The sequence below is a fragment of the Ailuropoda melanoleuca genome, chromosome 14 (assembly GCF_002007445.2).
Source record: "Ailuropoda melanoleuca isolate Jingjing chromosome 14, ASM200744v2, whole genome shotgun sequence".
NCBI classification, from domain to species: Eukaryota; Metazoa; Chordata; class Mammalia; order Carnivora; family Ursidae; genus Ailuropoda; species Ailuropoda melanoleuca.
In genome coordinates this window covers 102012348-102026855 of record NC_048231.1, presented here as the reverse complement: position 1 = coordinate 102026855, position 14508 = coordinate 102012348, and the positions used below count along the sequence as shown (strand labels likewise).

Below are 14508 nucleotides of genomic sequence, written 5' to 3'. Positions count from 1 at the left end.
TGCCAGATGGACTCTGGAAGCCTTAGTCATGATCTCTGAGGGGACAGGCCTTTCTGCTGAGAGAAACCTACACTGGCTTATCAAATAGGTCTCAGTGCTGTTAGATGGGAGGACTCTTGGGCACCTGCCTAATCTAAGAGTGAGTCTCAAGGGAAACAGAGGAGAAAGGGGAACGATTCCCCTCCTATACTCCTCTGTTCTTGATGGGCTTTTTCCAATGTCTAAGCTCCAGGCACCAACCACCAAACCCTCCTTCCATCTAGAGATTCAGTGAGAAGTGTCTAAAGGGAGCGAGTTTATAGGGGGGCTGTGAAGCAGAGAAAAGATGAAGAACTGCTTATTTGAGGAAAGGTTTTGAAGGGTTGTGTTTGGTGGTCACCAACACCCATGAAAATGATCACATGAATATGTCTTCAAATCCTTCTCTAATATCACACATTTAAAAAATCTTAAAAATCATGAAGCAAAGCATTTTAGTAGAAAAAGATGTTGGATTGAGTGTTCCATTTGTCACTGGCCAGTTGATCCGGTCCCTCTGCATTGCCTGCTTCCCCCTGCCCCCAAACGTGTTTCCAAGGCAGAGGCAAGAATTGCCACGTGGCCCTCACAGATGGCAAGGAGAGAAGGTGAAGGGCCATTAGGACACTGACAAGTCCCCTGAGAGGGAAACGTGGGGTGCCTGGGAGGGGTACCAACCCTGGTGTAGGGGGTCAGCAGGCTTCTCGGAGGAACTAGCATCTGTGTGAAACACTCACGGGCACTAACCAGGGGCAAAGACCTGGTGCCCTGTCACCTCCCAGCACAGGTAGATCAGTATTTCCCACCGTGCGGTAGACTGGGAAACACAGATGTCCCGACGTCGCGGGGCATCGGACTCCGGTGGTGAGGCCTCCCAGCTCCACTTTGAACAGCTATCCACCTACACAAATGGAGAGCACGCCAGTGAGCCCGACAGCACGGCCCAGGTATCTGCTCCCATTTTTCACACTCATGTTCTCAGAGCTTGCCTGGCAGTGCTGCTTGTGGGTCCCGGTCCTCGTTTCTACACTGTGCCATTGTATTGGTCATCTATTGCTGTGTAACACATTAACCCCGAAACTCAGTGGCTTAAACAACTGTGAATATTTCTCTGTAATGTCTGGGATGTGACAATGGCTTGGCTGTGGAAAGTGACCACATTGCCATACGTAGCAGAAGGGGAGCGTCGCAGGGAGGCATCCTGCAAGTTGCTAATAATGCTCCTGAAATTTTGAATGAAGTCTGTATCCCACTGACTCTCCCCCTCCAACTTGCAATACTGACAGTAACTGTGAATTCTGTCCCCCCAAACCCCATTCCCAAACAATTTAGCTTCTTGGTAACTATGTATTTCCTGTTTCTCTGGGTCGTCGTCTTCTTTTTGGGGGGGGTGCAGAGGTGGGGGGATTTCCCTCCTGTCTTTAAATTTTACATGATGAGCTAGGCTTGGCTGTTTTTTAATAACACTTCCTATTCCACAGTATGATTACTTATATGTGCTTTTCAAGTTAATAAAGGAATGGCTTTCTAATGCACTGTTGTTCTTTATATTGAACCCTGAAGCAAATCCATAAGATAAAAAAAAATAATACCTTAGACTCATTCTGGTCGCACGGGGCTGCCATGGGACTTCCCTCCCCACTTTTTCTTCAGGACGATTCCTCAGCATCCTCATTACGTGGATAAGGGTTGAATAAAACTAAGTTGGAAGCAGAGATTATATTTTTTTTTCAGAACTCACATGAATTGATCTTAAAACGAGGTCCACAAGGTAGAAACCATGCAATATGACTATAGACCTACGCTCAATTCACTCTTTTCACACTAACCATTTCTAGTTAAAACTCCTCAAAGCATCTGACCTGATTCGACCACTTAGTTCCATGCTATAGTGCTGCATTTCTGTTGCCCTCTGCCCTTACCACTCAACCCACACGCTTCTGTTGGGATTTTTTTGAGCCTAGTGTCCTCCCACTCTGCTTCTATCTTGGCAACCTCCCATCCTTACATTTCTGTAAAGCAGCTCATTCTGAGAGTCCTAGGCACCCACCATCCTTCAGAGAATGGTCAGAACACAATCCTTATGACCTACAGCCCCAATTTACTATTGTATGGTCCCAAAGGAAAGCCCCTTCAGTGTTCTACATTATGTGGTCATTTTTTTTCCATTTTATTTTTCTCTTCAAAAACCAAATATAACATACAAATATAATTCCTATGTAATATAACACACACATTTAGAAGTACATAAACATATAGGTACAGTTTGAGTAATAATGAAATCAATGGCTGTAGAACTTCCACCCAGGACAAGAAATACAACAGATATTACGAGTATTCCAGAAGGACCGGCCTACCATCTACCTGCCCCAACCATACTACTTTCTCTCCCTCATGCACCGCTATGCTGAATTTTTAAATAATTCCCTTGACTTTCTTTATAATTTTTACACGGTTCCTTTGCTTGATCTGACTTGAGTTCACTGCTCTGATGATAGGTTCGTTTACTATAAAGTTTGGTAAGAAAACCATTTTTTTAAAATTCCAATTAAATTGTCAATACATTGCTTTTTCTTTTTTCCCAAAAGAGGCATATGTAGGTTGCAGAAACCTTAATCTTGCTTACGTGATTTTTAAGGATTATATGGTTGTCTGCCAAGAATTAACACTTATACTAGCAAAAGATTTGTCTAGCTTTTGCAGCTTTTAAACAACACTGAATGGAAGAATAAAATATTAATTATAGCAAAAAATCCTTAAACAATATGGTTGAATTTTTCCTGTTTTTGAACTTCACATGAATGGAAGCTCATTCACATCTCACTTACGTTAGGAAGATTCATCATGGCCATTTAGATTGCCTTTGAGCTATTACGAGCAGTAATAGTATGAAATCTTATTTATACACAGTCTACTGGGCTCTTCTGTTTCAGTGGTTTGTCAATCTGGACACCAATACCATATTATAATTATCGTAGCTTTGTATAAACCTTGCTATCTAGAGAGCAAGTTCTCTCTCTTCTTGTTTTCTGTTAAGAGTCTGTATTTGTGACTTCTGCATACCCATATCAATTTTAGAATAAGCTTATCAAGTTTTAAAAACAAACATGATGAAGTGTGGCTCAAAATCACAACTGAATCTTTCCATTATCCAGTTTCCAGTCTATGAACATGGCACAGTCCTCCATTTACTTTGATATTCTTTAATATCATTCAAAAAACATTGTTTTTTCCCTAAAGTTTTTTATATTTCTGGCACTTTTATAGTTGTTATTTTAAATTCTTGGTTTGAGTTTTCTTGGACCACCTTGGTGAATTTGGGCAGAGATCCACTGGGGCCCATGTTTTTCCTCTATTCTTCTCACACTACAGTCTCCTGGGGGTGGTAGCTGATGGTACCTTAACCTCGGGCACAGTCTTCAGGGTCCCAGCAAAACATGCCTACTGCAGAGTGAGGTGGGCATGTCCAGTAGGCGTCCCGCCTTTGGCAGGCACTCAAGAGTTTACATTTCTGTCCCCTCACTCTTCCACATCATCAGAACACAGCTCCATTTCCAGGCTGGGTTATCAAATATCTTAAGAGCAAAAGTGATTTTGAATTCTCTGTTTACCTTTCTGGCTTTCTCTTAGCATTTATACTGGTAATTCCTTCTGTCATTATGGTTTTTGAATGTTTCTATGAACTTTAAAAAATGTATCCAGCATTATTGGTTGTTTTCCTTGACAGGTTTAGTTTAAATAACCTAGCCTGCCATTATCAAAAACAGGAACTCATCAAGGAAGCTAGTTTTCAAATTCTGACTCAGACCCAAACAAGTTCACCAAGTCCAGAGCTGAAAGGAGAAGAGAGTAGGGGAGGCTCTCTGCTTCATACAAGTCCCATGTTTGTTTATCTCAGTATGGCAACACTGGTATGGAGCAAAACTAGGAATGGATTTGTGAAAAAAATTTTTTTAAATAAAACTTTTAATGGTTTAAACAGTATGTTTATAAAATTCCATTGTATTACTCATTTTAGCTAAATGATTATGCTAATGAATGTTACCTCTAAGCGTAGACCCAGGATTTTAAGGCAGCTTAATTCATGGTTTTTTTTTTTAGAGATTTAAATATTTTATTCCTAAATTATTTAATGGTGAGATAAATAAATACATACTAAACCACAGAACCAATTACGTTTTGCCAAGTTTCCCCTTAATTACAACTGCAGATTTCTACTACTTTTATATAGGAATACAGGCTACCAATTAGAAATAATTCCCATAGATGCTCTGGAAAAAAGCCAGTGGAACAAAATTTTAAAATATTAAGCACATACTATATGTAATTTCTTTCACGGCTAAATGTCAATAACAAAACATTCTCTGAATATTTAAATTCAGAAATTCAATAATATAATGAATATATAGTAGCACTCAGGATGATCTTTGTAGAATACAATAAAATATTGCTTTTTTGTGTGTGAACTAGGAAAATTTTCTCTGGCAGCAAACAGAATGAAAGATACATGCAATATTAAGAAAATCAATCACGAACATTCCTCTTACACACAAAGCTAATAAACTCAGATGATCAACTGTTTATGAATTTTTCTGTTAATATTGGCAGTAGGTTCCAGAATTTTAAAAAAATCATAGAAGAAAAACTTAAGATGGAAGAAGAAAAACTTAAGATGGAAAAATCTTATCCATTTGATACATTTCCACCAGGTATTTATTCCTGGTTGAAGTGTTTTATCCTTTTGTTTCAGTTTCCAAATGTCTCTTTGATCTTGCCATCTCTTCAAACCATGGTGCATGGGTCCTCCCTTCACAGCCTGACTTCCTGCAGGGACCCAACACTTGCTTCCTGTGCACCTGACAATCTCCCCTTTGAACTGTAGACCAAAGCCTGCTGTCTTCTCAGGTCTCCTGCTGGCCAGTGCACTGATGTTGACCCTGCCATCTCCACACTCTCCTTTCCTTGGCTCTGGGACTCCTCAACCTCTCTTTCTGACCTTATCCTGACTGCTCTTCTCTGTACCTTCTCCCTTTTCCTATTCCTTACACACCAATATTGTGTACTCACAATTGTCATTCATGTTCTTCTCTTCACTCTCTACTCCATTTCCCTGAGCTTCAATATAGTTGGTCTATTGTCTGTCTCTAGGGTCTGTCTTTATCTTCTGCTAATGCCACTAACTCAGTTCACAATGGACTGAATCAGTCATCTTCTATTTTCCCCACCACGCCTCGTTTCTGTATTTTTAAAAAGTGACATTCTTTTTACAATTGTTCAAGACTGAAAATCCAGCTTCACCTGTGGCCCTACCTCTCCAGCCAGTCTCCCTGATGACCACTTCTAGGTCTGTCAGTACTGTCTTATTTTCTATTCTCTGCTGCCTGCACTAGGTTTCTGGAACAGCCTCTAGATGATTTCACTACACAGCCTATAACTCTTCTTTTACCACTGTGGCCTGGTTTGCAGTCATTCTGCTCCCATACAAAGCACATGCTAACCACACAAGAACCAGTATTCACTGTTCCTAAACATGCATACCTCTTCATGCCTTTTCTCATTTGATTTCTCTTTGAAATGCCCTTCCTCACATTTGTCCTGTGTCCCAAATGTGTCTGGCATAACTACTGTTCATCCTTCAAAGTCCTTGGGTACTCACTGCCAGTCAGTAAGAGAAATGGAAAATTTGTGCCCAGAGATATAGGATTATGGAGTCTATGGGAAAATATGGTTTCAAGAAGGTGATAATCAAAGGATAATATTGTTAAGGGTAATTAACAAGGATTCAGAGAAGTCCACTGATGACGCTTCTCGAAAGAGCTGTCTACACTCATGATTTCCAATTCTCCCTTCACACAGTCAGGCTTTTGCCTCCATCACTCCATAGAGTGGCTCATCATCAATGGCCTTCCACATTGTGAATGCGGTGGTCAATCCCCAGTCCTGCTCCTTTTCATCTCAAGTGAGATGTGATCAAACCAAACACCTTCGAGGCACCCTCAGCACCTCTTTCTCTCAATCCCTAATCCAGCGTACGGTATCCTTCACGACATGCACAGAATCGACCACTCCTCATCTCTTCCGCAGCTGCCATGGTGGTACACCACTTCCACCTTTGCCTGGATGACTGCACTGCATGTGGGCTGGTCCCCCCATTCTTCTCTCGTGCTCTCCTCTAGCCTCAGTCTGTTCTCAATGCAGCAGTAAGAATGAGCCTGTTGAAACCCAAGTCAGACCATGTCACCCCTCTGATCCCAAGCCCGTCTCACTCAGTGTAAAAGTAACTGTCTTTGCCATGGCTGACAGACCCAATATCATCAGATCTGATCTTCTGGTCTCCCCACTCTGGCTCTTTTTACTCTAGCCACTCTGAGCTCCCTGATGTCTCTTGAACAGAAACAGCCTGTTCCTTATGCCTGGAGAGCTCACCTCTTTCACATCTTTACTCAAGGAAGCCTACCTTAACCATCTCTCTTTTCTCTATTTTTCTTTTTCATATACTTGTCACTTTCTAACACATTATATTACCTATTTGTCATGTTCATCGTCTGTCTCAGTGTTCACTGATATATATATAGTGCACAGCACATAGTAGATAATAAATATCTGTTGAATTAATGATGAAGAAACTTTTGAGAATACAAGTTCTGGGAAGTGGATGACCTAACTAGTTTACATGGATCCAGGAGCATGTGAAGAAATGGAACCATAAATGTAAAATAGTTTGGAATTTATCCAAGCCTTTCTATTCCTATATGTAGTCACTCCGAAACATGAAAACACACCTATCTGAATACCTTTATTTTCTTATATAAAATAAGACACTATGTAGGATACAACAACATGGACATTTTAAGCATCAATAAATAATGACCATGACATCTTTAAACAGTTATACTGACTGTTCCTAAGTATGAATAAATACAATATAATGTCAATTCCAGCATAACACCAGATGATGTGCAATTTGAAAGAGAGAGCAAAAACTGGTTAGTGAACTGGTTAGTCAATCATTGACAAACCCATATATTTTACCTATTTGATACGGTAAGCAACAAATACAAAGAAAATAATATATAATAATGTATAATTTTAGTAATATATAAAAATATAAATAGCAAAAATTCAAATATAGTAAGCAAAAAATACTGTGAAATTGAAAATATAAATAGTACATGAAAAGCATTTTTACATTTCTATGAAGATGATTCTTAGCATTAATTCCGGCGTATTGCCATAGGTTTTTAAATGAAATGGCTAATCTTTTAAGGTTCTGCATATAGGCAAACATAAAATTATTTATGGTTTAAAACTGCAATGGTTCTAAAACTAACATACAATTGGAATATGAAGAATGATTGGAGGGCGGGGGCGGTGGTGTCCATAATGCATATAAATCAACAAAAATTTAAACAAGGAAGTGTAACTTAGTTTTCCCTAATTAGATTTGGAATTATCCTGGCTTTCAAAATTATAATCTTTAAAATAAACCAAAATCTTCATTAAAATCTTCATTAATTTCTTCAGTGAGTCTGAGCACAGCAATTTGGCCTGGAACCTCTTCTCTGAACATGAAATAGTAAATAATCAATCTGTTCATGTATCTCTATAATAAATCATATATATACACATATATAATATGTACATACATATTATATGAACACACATATCATATATACATACATATCAAATATACATGTATTACATATATTTTGTGTGTTTTCATTAAAATAAATATTGTAAGATGAAATAAATCTACTTTACACCAGAAAATAGACTGATCCTAGCAGGCTTTGCCATGTAGATTAACATTTATCTAAATGAAATAACATCCTATAAATTAGTTTTAGACACTAATGGAGTGGAGGAGGAGCTAGCAAGATTATTTATATAGAGTTGGAAGATACTACACACTAAGCGGTGGATTTATCTTTTTAATTATTTTGCTTAGTCTTATAATAAAGTAAGTCTTTTATTACCTAAGGCATGATGACTGGACAGTAGCGAAGGCAGCTAGGAATACATGGAGCAGAGGGAAAGACTGGTTGCAGGGAAGTACACGCTTTGACGACTGAGTGACCAAATATATATCCTTATTCATAGTACTTTCATTAACAAATGTCACCACAGCCTCACACAATGACATACCATTTTTTAACCGCAGTCTACTAGTTATCCATCATACTAGTTTTAGAATGAGCAAGGGCCACTCAAAATGGGCTTTAAACCAGCTGTGTTTCCTTACGAAAATGACAAAATATTTTAAAACAGAATTACTCTGGGAAAAAGAAATGCTTACAGTAAAAGACATATAGTAAATTAATCAACCAGGTGCAACTTCAAGAGCAAGAATTATATTTACAGTTTTGAAGCCGAGTTTGTATTCACTTTTGCCTTTAACTGCAATGATTTAGTGAAGTAGCAAAAACAGTGAATCACATTTAAAAAAATCAAAGTTCAACTTACACTCAGCTCTTTCCTGGGTTTTTTAAAATTTAATGAAGAATTATCTCAGTAGCATATTAATGAGGATTTTGTATTTCTTTTAAATATCACAACAATTATATCACATTTTGCAAATTAAACATCTAAAATGTCTGAAAGCCAGAATAATACTAATTAGGTGAGAAGCTCTATTTCTCTTTCTCCCTTTTTATAAGCTCAATAATTTATTTGTAATATAGACCAAAACGTCACTGTTGGCCTTTGCTTCACTGCACATACACTCCTATGTCTTTGCTAGGAACCCAGAATGGGTTGGCTGAAGACCAGACTACACGGCCGACGGGAGCTCTGTTTTTTCAGTAACACAGTGCTTGGTCCACTGCCTGGCACAGAGCACGTATGTATGGCTGAACAAAGAAATCTTCACACCAATATTGTGGTTGTATGACTGAAGGCTCTAGCTGTTCTGAGAAATAGGTTTTATGTTTTTTGAGGTGTTTCTGTCAGGTTGCATATTAGACTAAAGTAAATTTAGTGAGTTAGTAAAGATACCATAGATAGGCCAAAAATGTAATGTATATACATACACATATTCTTTTTTTTCTTTAAAAATATGTTATTCCTTGTCTGGTAGAGAGCCATACTAAAGTGTTTATTTACTGAATTTGCTTTAAAATAGTAAAGTAAAAAAGTAGATCTGTGAGAAATAGGTGAAATAGAGTGGTAAAATATCAATAATTGTTAAAGCTGGGTGATGGCTACTTAGAGAATCTTTACACTATTGTTTATACTTTGTAAAGCTTGAAATCTTCAATAATAAAAATAATATATTCAAATACATCTTGATAAAAAGAGTAAGGGCAAAATAAAGATATTTTCAACTAACAAAACTANCTTTACACTATTGTTTATACTTTGTAAAGCTTGAAATCTTCAATAATAAAAATAATATATTCAAATACATCTCGATAAAAAGAGTAAGGGCAAAATAAAGATATTTTCAACTAACAAAACTCCATGTACTTGGATATTTTAAAAATATCTGTTCAAAACCATTTATACAATATTGTCGCCACAGTGAAAAGTTGGGAACAACTTAAGTGTCAATCAGTAGTGACAGTTAATATGATATACCCACAAGCCATGGAATAAATACTCTGCACCCATGAAAATACCAATTGTCAAGTGATAAAGGAGGTCCACAGCAGTGTACAGAGCCTGAGTCCACGCTCACAGGAGTGTGTCAATGTCCATCCATGTTCAGAGTGGTTATCTCTGCAAAGAGGAATTACAGCTGGTTTTGTTGTTGTTGTTGGGTGTTCTTGGTTTTTTTTACTTTTCTCCTGAAACTGTTTTGTAATACTCTAATTTTTTACAGGGGTATATATTAACTTTATATTTGAATGAAATTATTTTCTATAATGATATCTGTAATTTTTCTCATTATGCTATTCCTTCTAGGTGATAGAATATTTTTTAATTTAAAAACTGTCTTAGGTCTTAAGTTATTCAAAGTGGGAAAGTGCTATACTTCTAAATATTATGAAATCTGGAATAGATTTTTAAAAATGAAAATTAAATTTTAAGGCATTCTAGCACATACACTTTTTTCCTTAACCACCTACTGATTGCATTAAGATGTAAGTCAAAAACTACATGGAACACAAGATGATTAAAAAAATAGGAATAGAATTAAGTACCTTTTGGTTAATTGAAATAAGGCTGAAATTCTATTACAGAAAGAAACGTTTATAAGAGAAAAGACAAAAATGTTTTTTAGTTTGTTCACAAGGAATTTGAATTGAAAATATTCCAGTAATTCTATGCAAAGAAAGTATTTGTGGATATTTTAGTAATATGTTTGTTCTTAGAATAAAACAGATGGCAGAACGGAATAAAATGCAATTTCCAGATGTATGGTTTGTGAATTCAGTGCCTTGGACTCAGCATTATCAGCTAAATCTCAAGTTTCACTTTAGCCAGCACTGCAATTTTGTGGAGTAAATTTTAACTTAATGATTAACCTTTGAAACATCATATAAGGTTAATTATCTTGGGTAAAAGTCCCAAAGGTACATGCTCTAGTGGTTGTGGAACCTTACATCTTTAGGCGGTCTGTTACTGCTATGCCTCCTCTTTAGTCTGCAAAGACCACAGAGCAGTGTGGGAGACAGCCAGCAGTGGGACCTCTCTCCACCTCATCATTCTATGGGGGCCTTCAGTATAGCAACAGATTCTGTGTACAGTCCTTCCTTATTTAAGGGCTGCACTGTTCCCAGTATTTCCTATTTCCCTGCTGGTTATAAGGCTTAAAGGAATTTAAAAGTAGCTCCTTCTTACCAAGAAGCTGGGGATCCTTAAACATGGCAATACCAATTCAGATAACGTAACAAAAAATAAAAATGTATCACATAAGTTACCTGTGGACATTTCCTTCCTTTGCATCCATGTTCTAAGCTTTAGGGATGATGGGAGATTTCCGAGCTTTTGATTTGTCCACATCACGTATCTGTAATCAGATTGGAGAATCACACTCGGTTAAAATTATCTGTATTTACTTGCAGTTGTGTTAGGGTAGATACTCTGTTTCTCATTATGTTGTTTCTAGATGATCTGGGGCAAACCATTTAAATCTTTATTTAGGGGTCTGAAAGGCCTACCATATGATAAATACTCCAGTTTTTTTTTTTACCTTGTTCCTAGAGAAACTGGACTGTCCATAATGGATAGTACTGGAATGAGGTCTCTTTGAAGTTTTTGAAGATTCCTGACACAATTTTCTTTTAGACCTGTGGGCTGTTTTGCTCATCAATTTGTAGTCATTTACATCAACTTTTATAGTTTGATTTATTGATTGTTGCTGTAGTAGTTGGGGATCTTCCGTTTCTGTGTCTGATTCAAAAATGTGTGGTTGTTTTTTTATTTTTAGTGACTCGTGGCCTTTCCCTAAAATTTGCGTTATATATTTGCTTGTTAAATGTTCTTTTCCATTCATTTGGAAGTCAACAGCACTGTTTATTACACCTAAACTGTTTTTTGACATCTGAAACGTTAAACTATTAGACAGGTGTTTGCTTTCATTTAAACTCACAGTTGATGATTCTCCATTAGAAGAGGGATATTTTATCATATTTTCACAGGACCCAGTGTTTTTTTCTTGCAGTCTAGAAGCCTTCTGATTTAAATTTCTCGCATTCATCTGAATGTTATGATTAGGTCTCTTTCTAATAGCTGGAGCTAAATTCAGTCTGTCACTTTGCATCATGCTAGTTTTAAGTGAAAACAATTTAGATTCTGTAACAACATGCTGTTTTCTTTTCAGGTTGCCAGGTTCTAAGATCTTTTTGTTCATTTGTAATGACTTATTTTTGAAAACTGGTATGAACTTAGGGGCCATATTATTCTGGGAGCTAAAATTTGTGCCTTGAACTCGCATCTTTTCTCTGTTGGGCTTTGGTACATCCAAATGTACTTGGGGTGCCTTGTCAGACAGGGATTTCTTTCTGTTCTGAACGGCTTCCTGCTGGAGGTGCAGAGTTGAGGACACCCAGGGCTTCTTCAGATGGCTGCCTGGAAGCTCCACCTTGTGGTCCGTGACTACTGAACACGGTAAAAGACGCTCAGCCAGAGCAGGTCTTGTGGAAGGGGCCTGAGTCAGAGAGAACCTGAACATCTGTTTAGTGGTCAGATTAGGTGCCTTGACTTTGTTTTCCTGAAAGGATAGAGATTAGAAAATTTTTAAAATGTAAAAATGTTCTTAATGGAAAAGAAATAACATATAAAAATATCAAAATAAGAATATAAAGGGGGGCGCCTGGGTGGCATAGCGGTTAAGTGTCTGCCTTCAGCTCGGGGCGTGATCCCAGCGTTATGGGATCGAGCCCCACATCAGGCTCTTCTGCTATGAGCCTGCTTCTTCCTCTCCCACTCCCCCTGCTTGTGTTCCCTCTCTCGCTGGCTGTCTCTATCTCTGCCAAAAAAAAAAAGAATATAAAGTAACACTACAATATATAAAACAGAATAGAAAAACAAAAAACCCATGAGCCTTCTTGAGGAAACATGTACACTTCTAATGGTTTGCATCCTTTTTAAGATGTCAACCATTCAAGATATTGTAAGATGGGGGCGCCTGGGTGGCACAGCGGTTGAGCGTCTGCCTTCGGCTCAGGGCGTGATCCCCGCGTTATGGGATCGAGCCCCACATCAGGCTCTTCTGCTATGAGCCTGCTTCTTCCTCTCCCACTCCCCCTGCTTGTGTTCCCTCTCTCGCTGGCTGTCTCTATCTCTGTCTTGAGGAAACATGTACACTTCTAATGGTTTGCATCCTTTTTAAGATGCCAACCATTCAAGATATTGTAAGATGAAGATATGTTCTACATTCTATATAAATCAACTATGAAAACTACAATTAGCTACCCGTCATCCTCCACATAGGTCCATGCTGCTCTTGCTCAGAATGTCCTTCCCTATTCTTTACATTCTTTCAACTTCCTAAGAATATGCTATCACTATTTGTCACCAAAAAAATAGTAGTAAAAGGTGGTGTTCTTATCTTTCAGCACGCACGTTCCATCACCTTATATAGATACTAGATTCTTTGAGGGTAGGAACCATGATGTATTTATTCTTATATACTTTACATNCATTCTATATAAATCAACTATGAAAACTACAATTAGCTACCCGTCGTCCTCCACATAGGTCCATGCTGCTCTTGCTCAGAATGTCCTTCCCTATTCTTTACATTCTTTCAACTTCCTAAGAATATGCTATCAGTATTTGTCACCAAAAAAATAGTAGTAAAAGGTGGTGTTCTTATCTTTCAGCACGCACGTTCCATCACCTTATATAGATACTAGATTCTTTGAGGGTAGGAACCATGATGTATTTATTCTTATATACTTTACATTTTTTTTTAAGATTTTATTTATTTATTTGACAGAGAGACAGCCAGTGAGAGAGGGAAAACAAGCAGGGTGAGTGGAGAGGAAGAAGCAGGCTCGTAGCGGAGGAGCCTGATGTGGGGCTAAATCCCAGAACCCTGGGATCACGCCCTGAGCCGAAGGCAGACGCTTAACGAGTGCGCCACCCAGGCGCCCCTATACTTCACATTTCTTAAAAGATTTTATTTATTTTAGAGAGAGCTCACGAGTGCATAAGTGGGGGGAGGGGCAGAGGAAGAGGTAGAGTCTACTAAGCAGACTCCCTCTGCCCAAGGCAGGGCTCCATCTCAGATCCTGAGATCACGACCTGAGCTGAAACCAAGAGCTGGATGCTCAACTGACTGAGCCACCCAGGCACCCCTATACTTCACATTCTTAAATCATTCACAGTTACTATAACATACTTGTTCCAAGAAATTAAATGAATGAAAGAGGTGGTTGCATCTATACCAGGCCTTTAAGAATAAGTAGGATTTTGACTATAGGGCACCGGCTTTGTCTTGATCATTTCGTATTCTCACTGCCTAAAAGAGTGCTGGTACCTGGTAGCAATTCAACAAGAATCTGCCAGACAGACTCAAAGAGTCAGACAGCTCAAAGACAGCCAAGCATTTAGTCTTTTTAAAAAAATTGTGGTAATATAAATAAAATATAAAGTTACCATTTTGACCATTTTTCAATATACAATTCAGTGGCATTGAGTACATTCTTTATTGTACTCCTGTCGTGTAACCATCACCATTATCATTTCCTTTTCTTCATTCCAAACAGAAACTCTGTATTCAACAACAATTCCAGTTTTCTCTCCTTGCAGCCCCCGGGAACCTCTATTTTACTCTCTAGGTCTATGAATTTGCCCTGTCCAGGTATCCTACATAAGTGGAATTACACAATAGTTGTCTTTTTGTGCCTAGTTTATTTCACTCAGCATGTTTTCAAGGTTCATCCATATTGTAGCAGGGGTCAAAATTTCCTTTCTTTCTATGCCTGAATAATATTCCACTGTATAGAAATCCCACATTTTGCTGATCCATTCACCTGTTGATGGGAAGTGTTTATAGTCTTTTAAATTACATTATCTTTTGAGCCCTAGAGTCCATAAAAA

General features: G+C 38.0%; 1 protein-coding gene across 1 annotated transcript in view; it reads right to left on the bottom strand.

Moving 5' to 3' along the window:
- Positions 1-10882: 10882 nt before the first annotated feature.
- The window catches only part of C14H18orf63 (chromosome 14 C18orf63 homolog), a 35350-nt gene continuing 31724 nt past the window's right edge, over positions 10883-14508 (bottom strand). The window contains exons 12-13 of the mRNA XM_002921223.2: positions 11153-12172; positions 10883-10969 (exon numbers count right to left, since the gene is read on the bottom strand). Coding sequence (XP_002921269.2) covers positions 10913-10969; positions 11153-12172 — 1077 coding nt within the window. The 3' untranslated portion in view covers positions 10883-10912. The remainder of the gene's footprint in view (positions 10970-11152; positions 12173-14508) is intronic.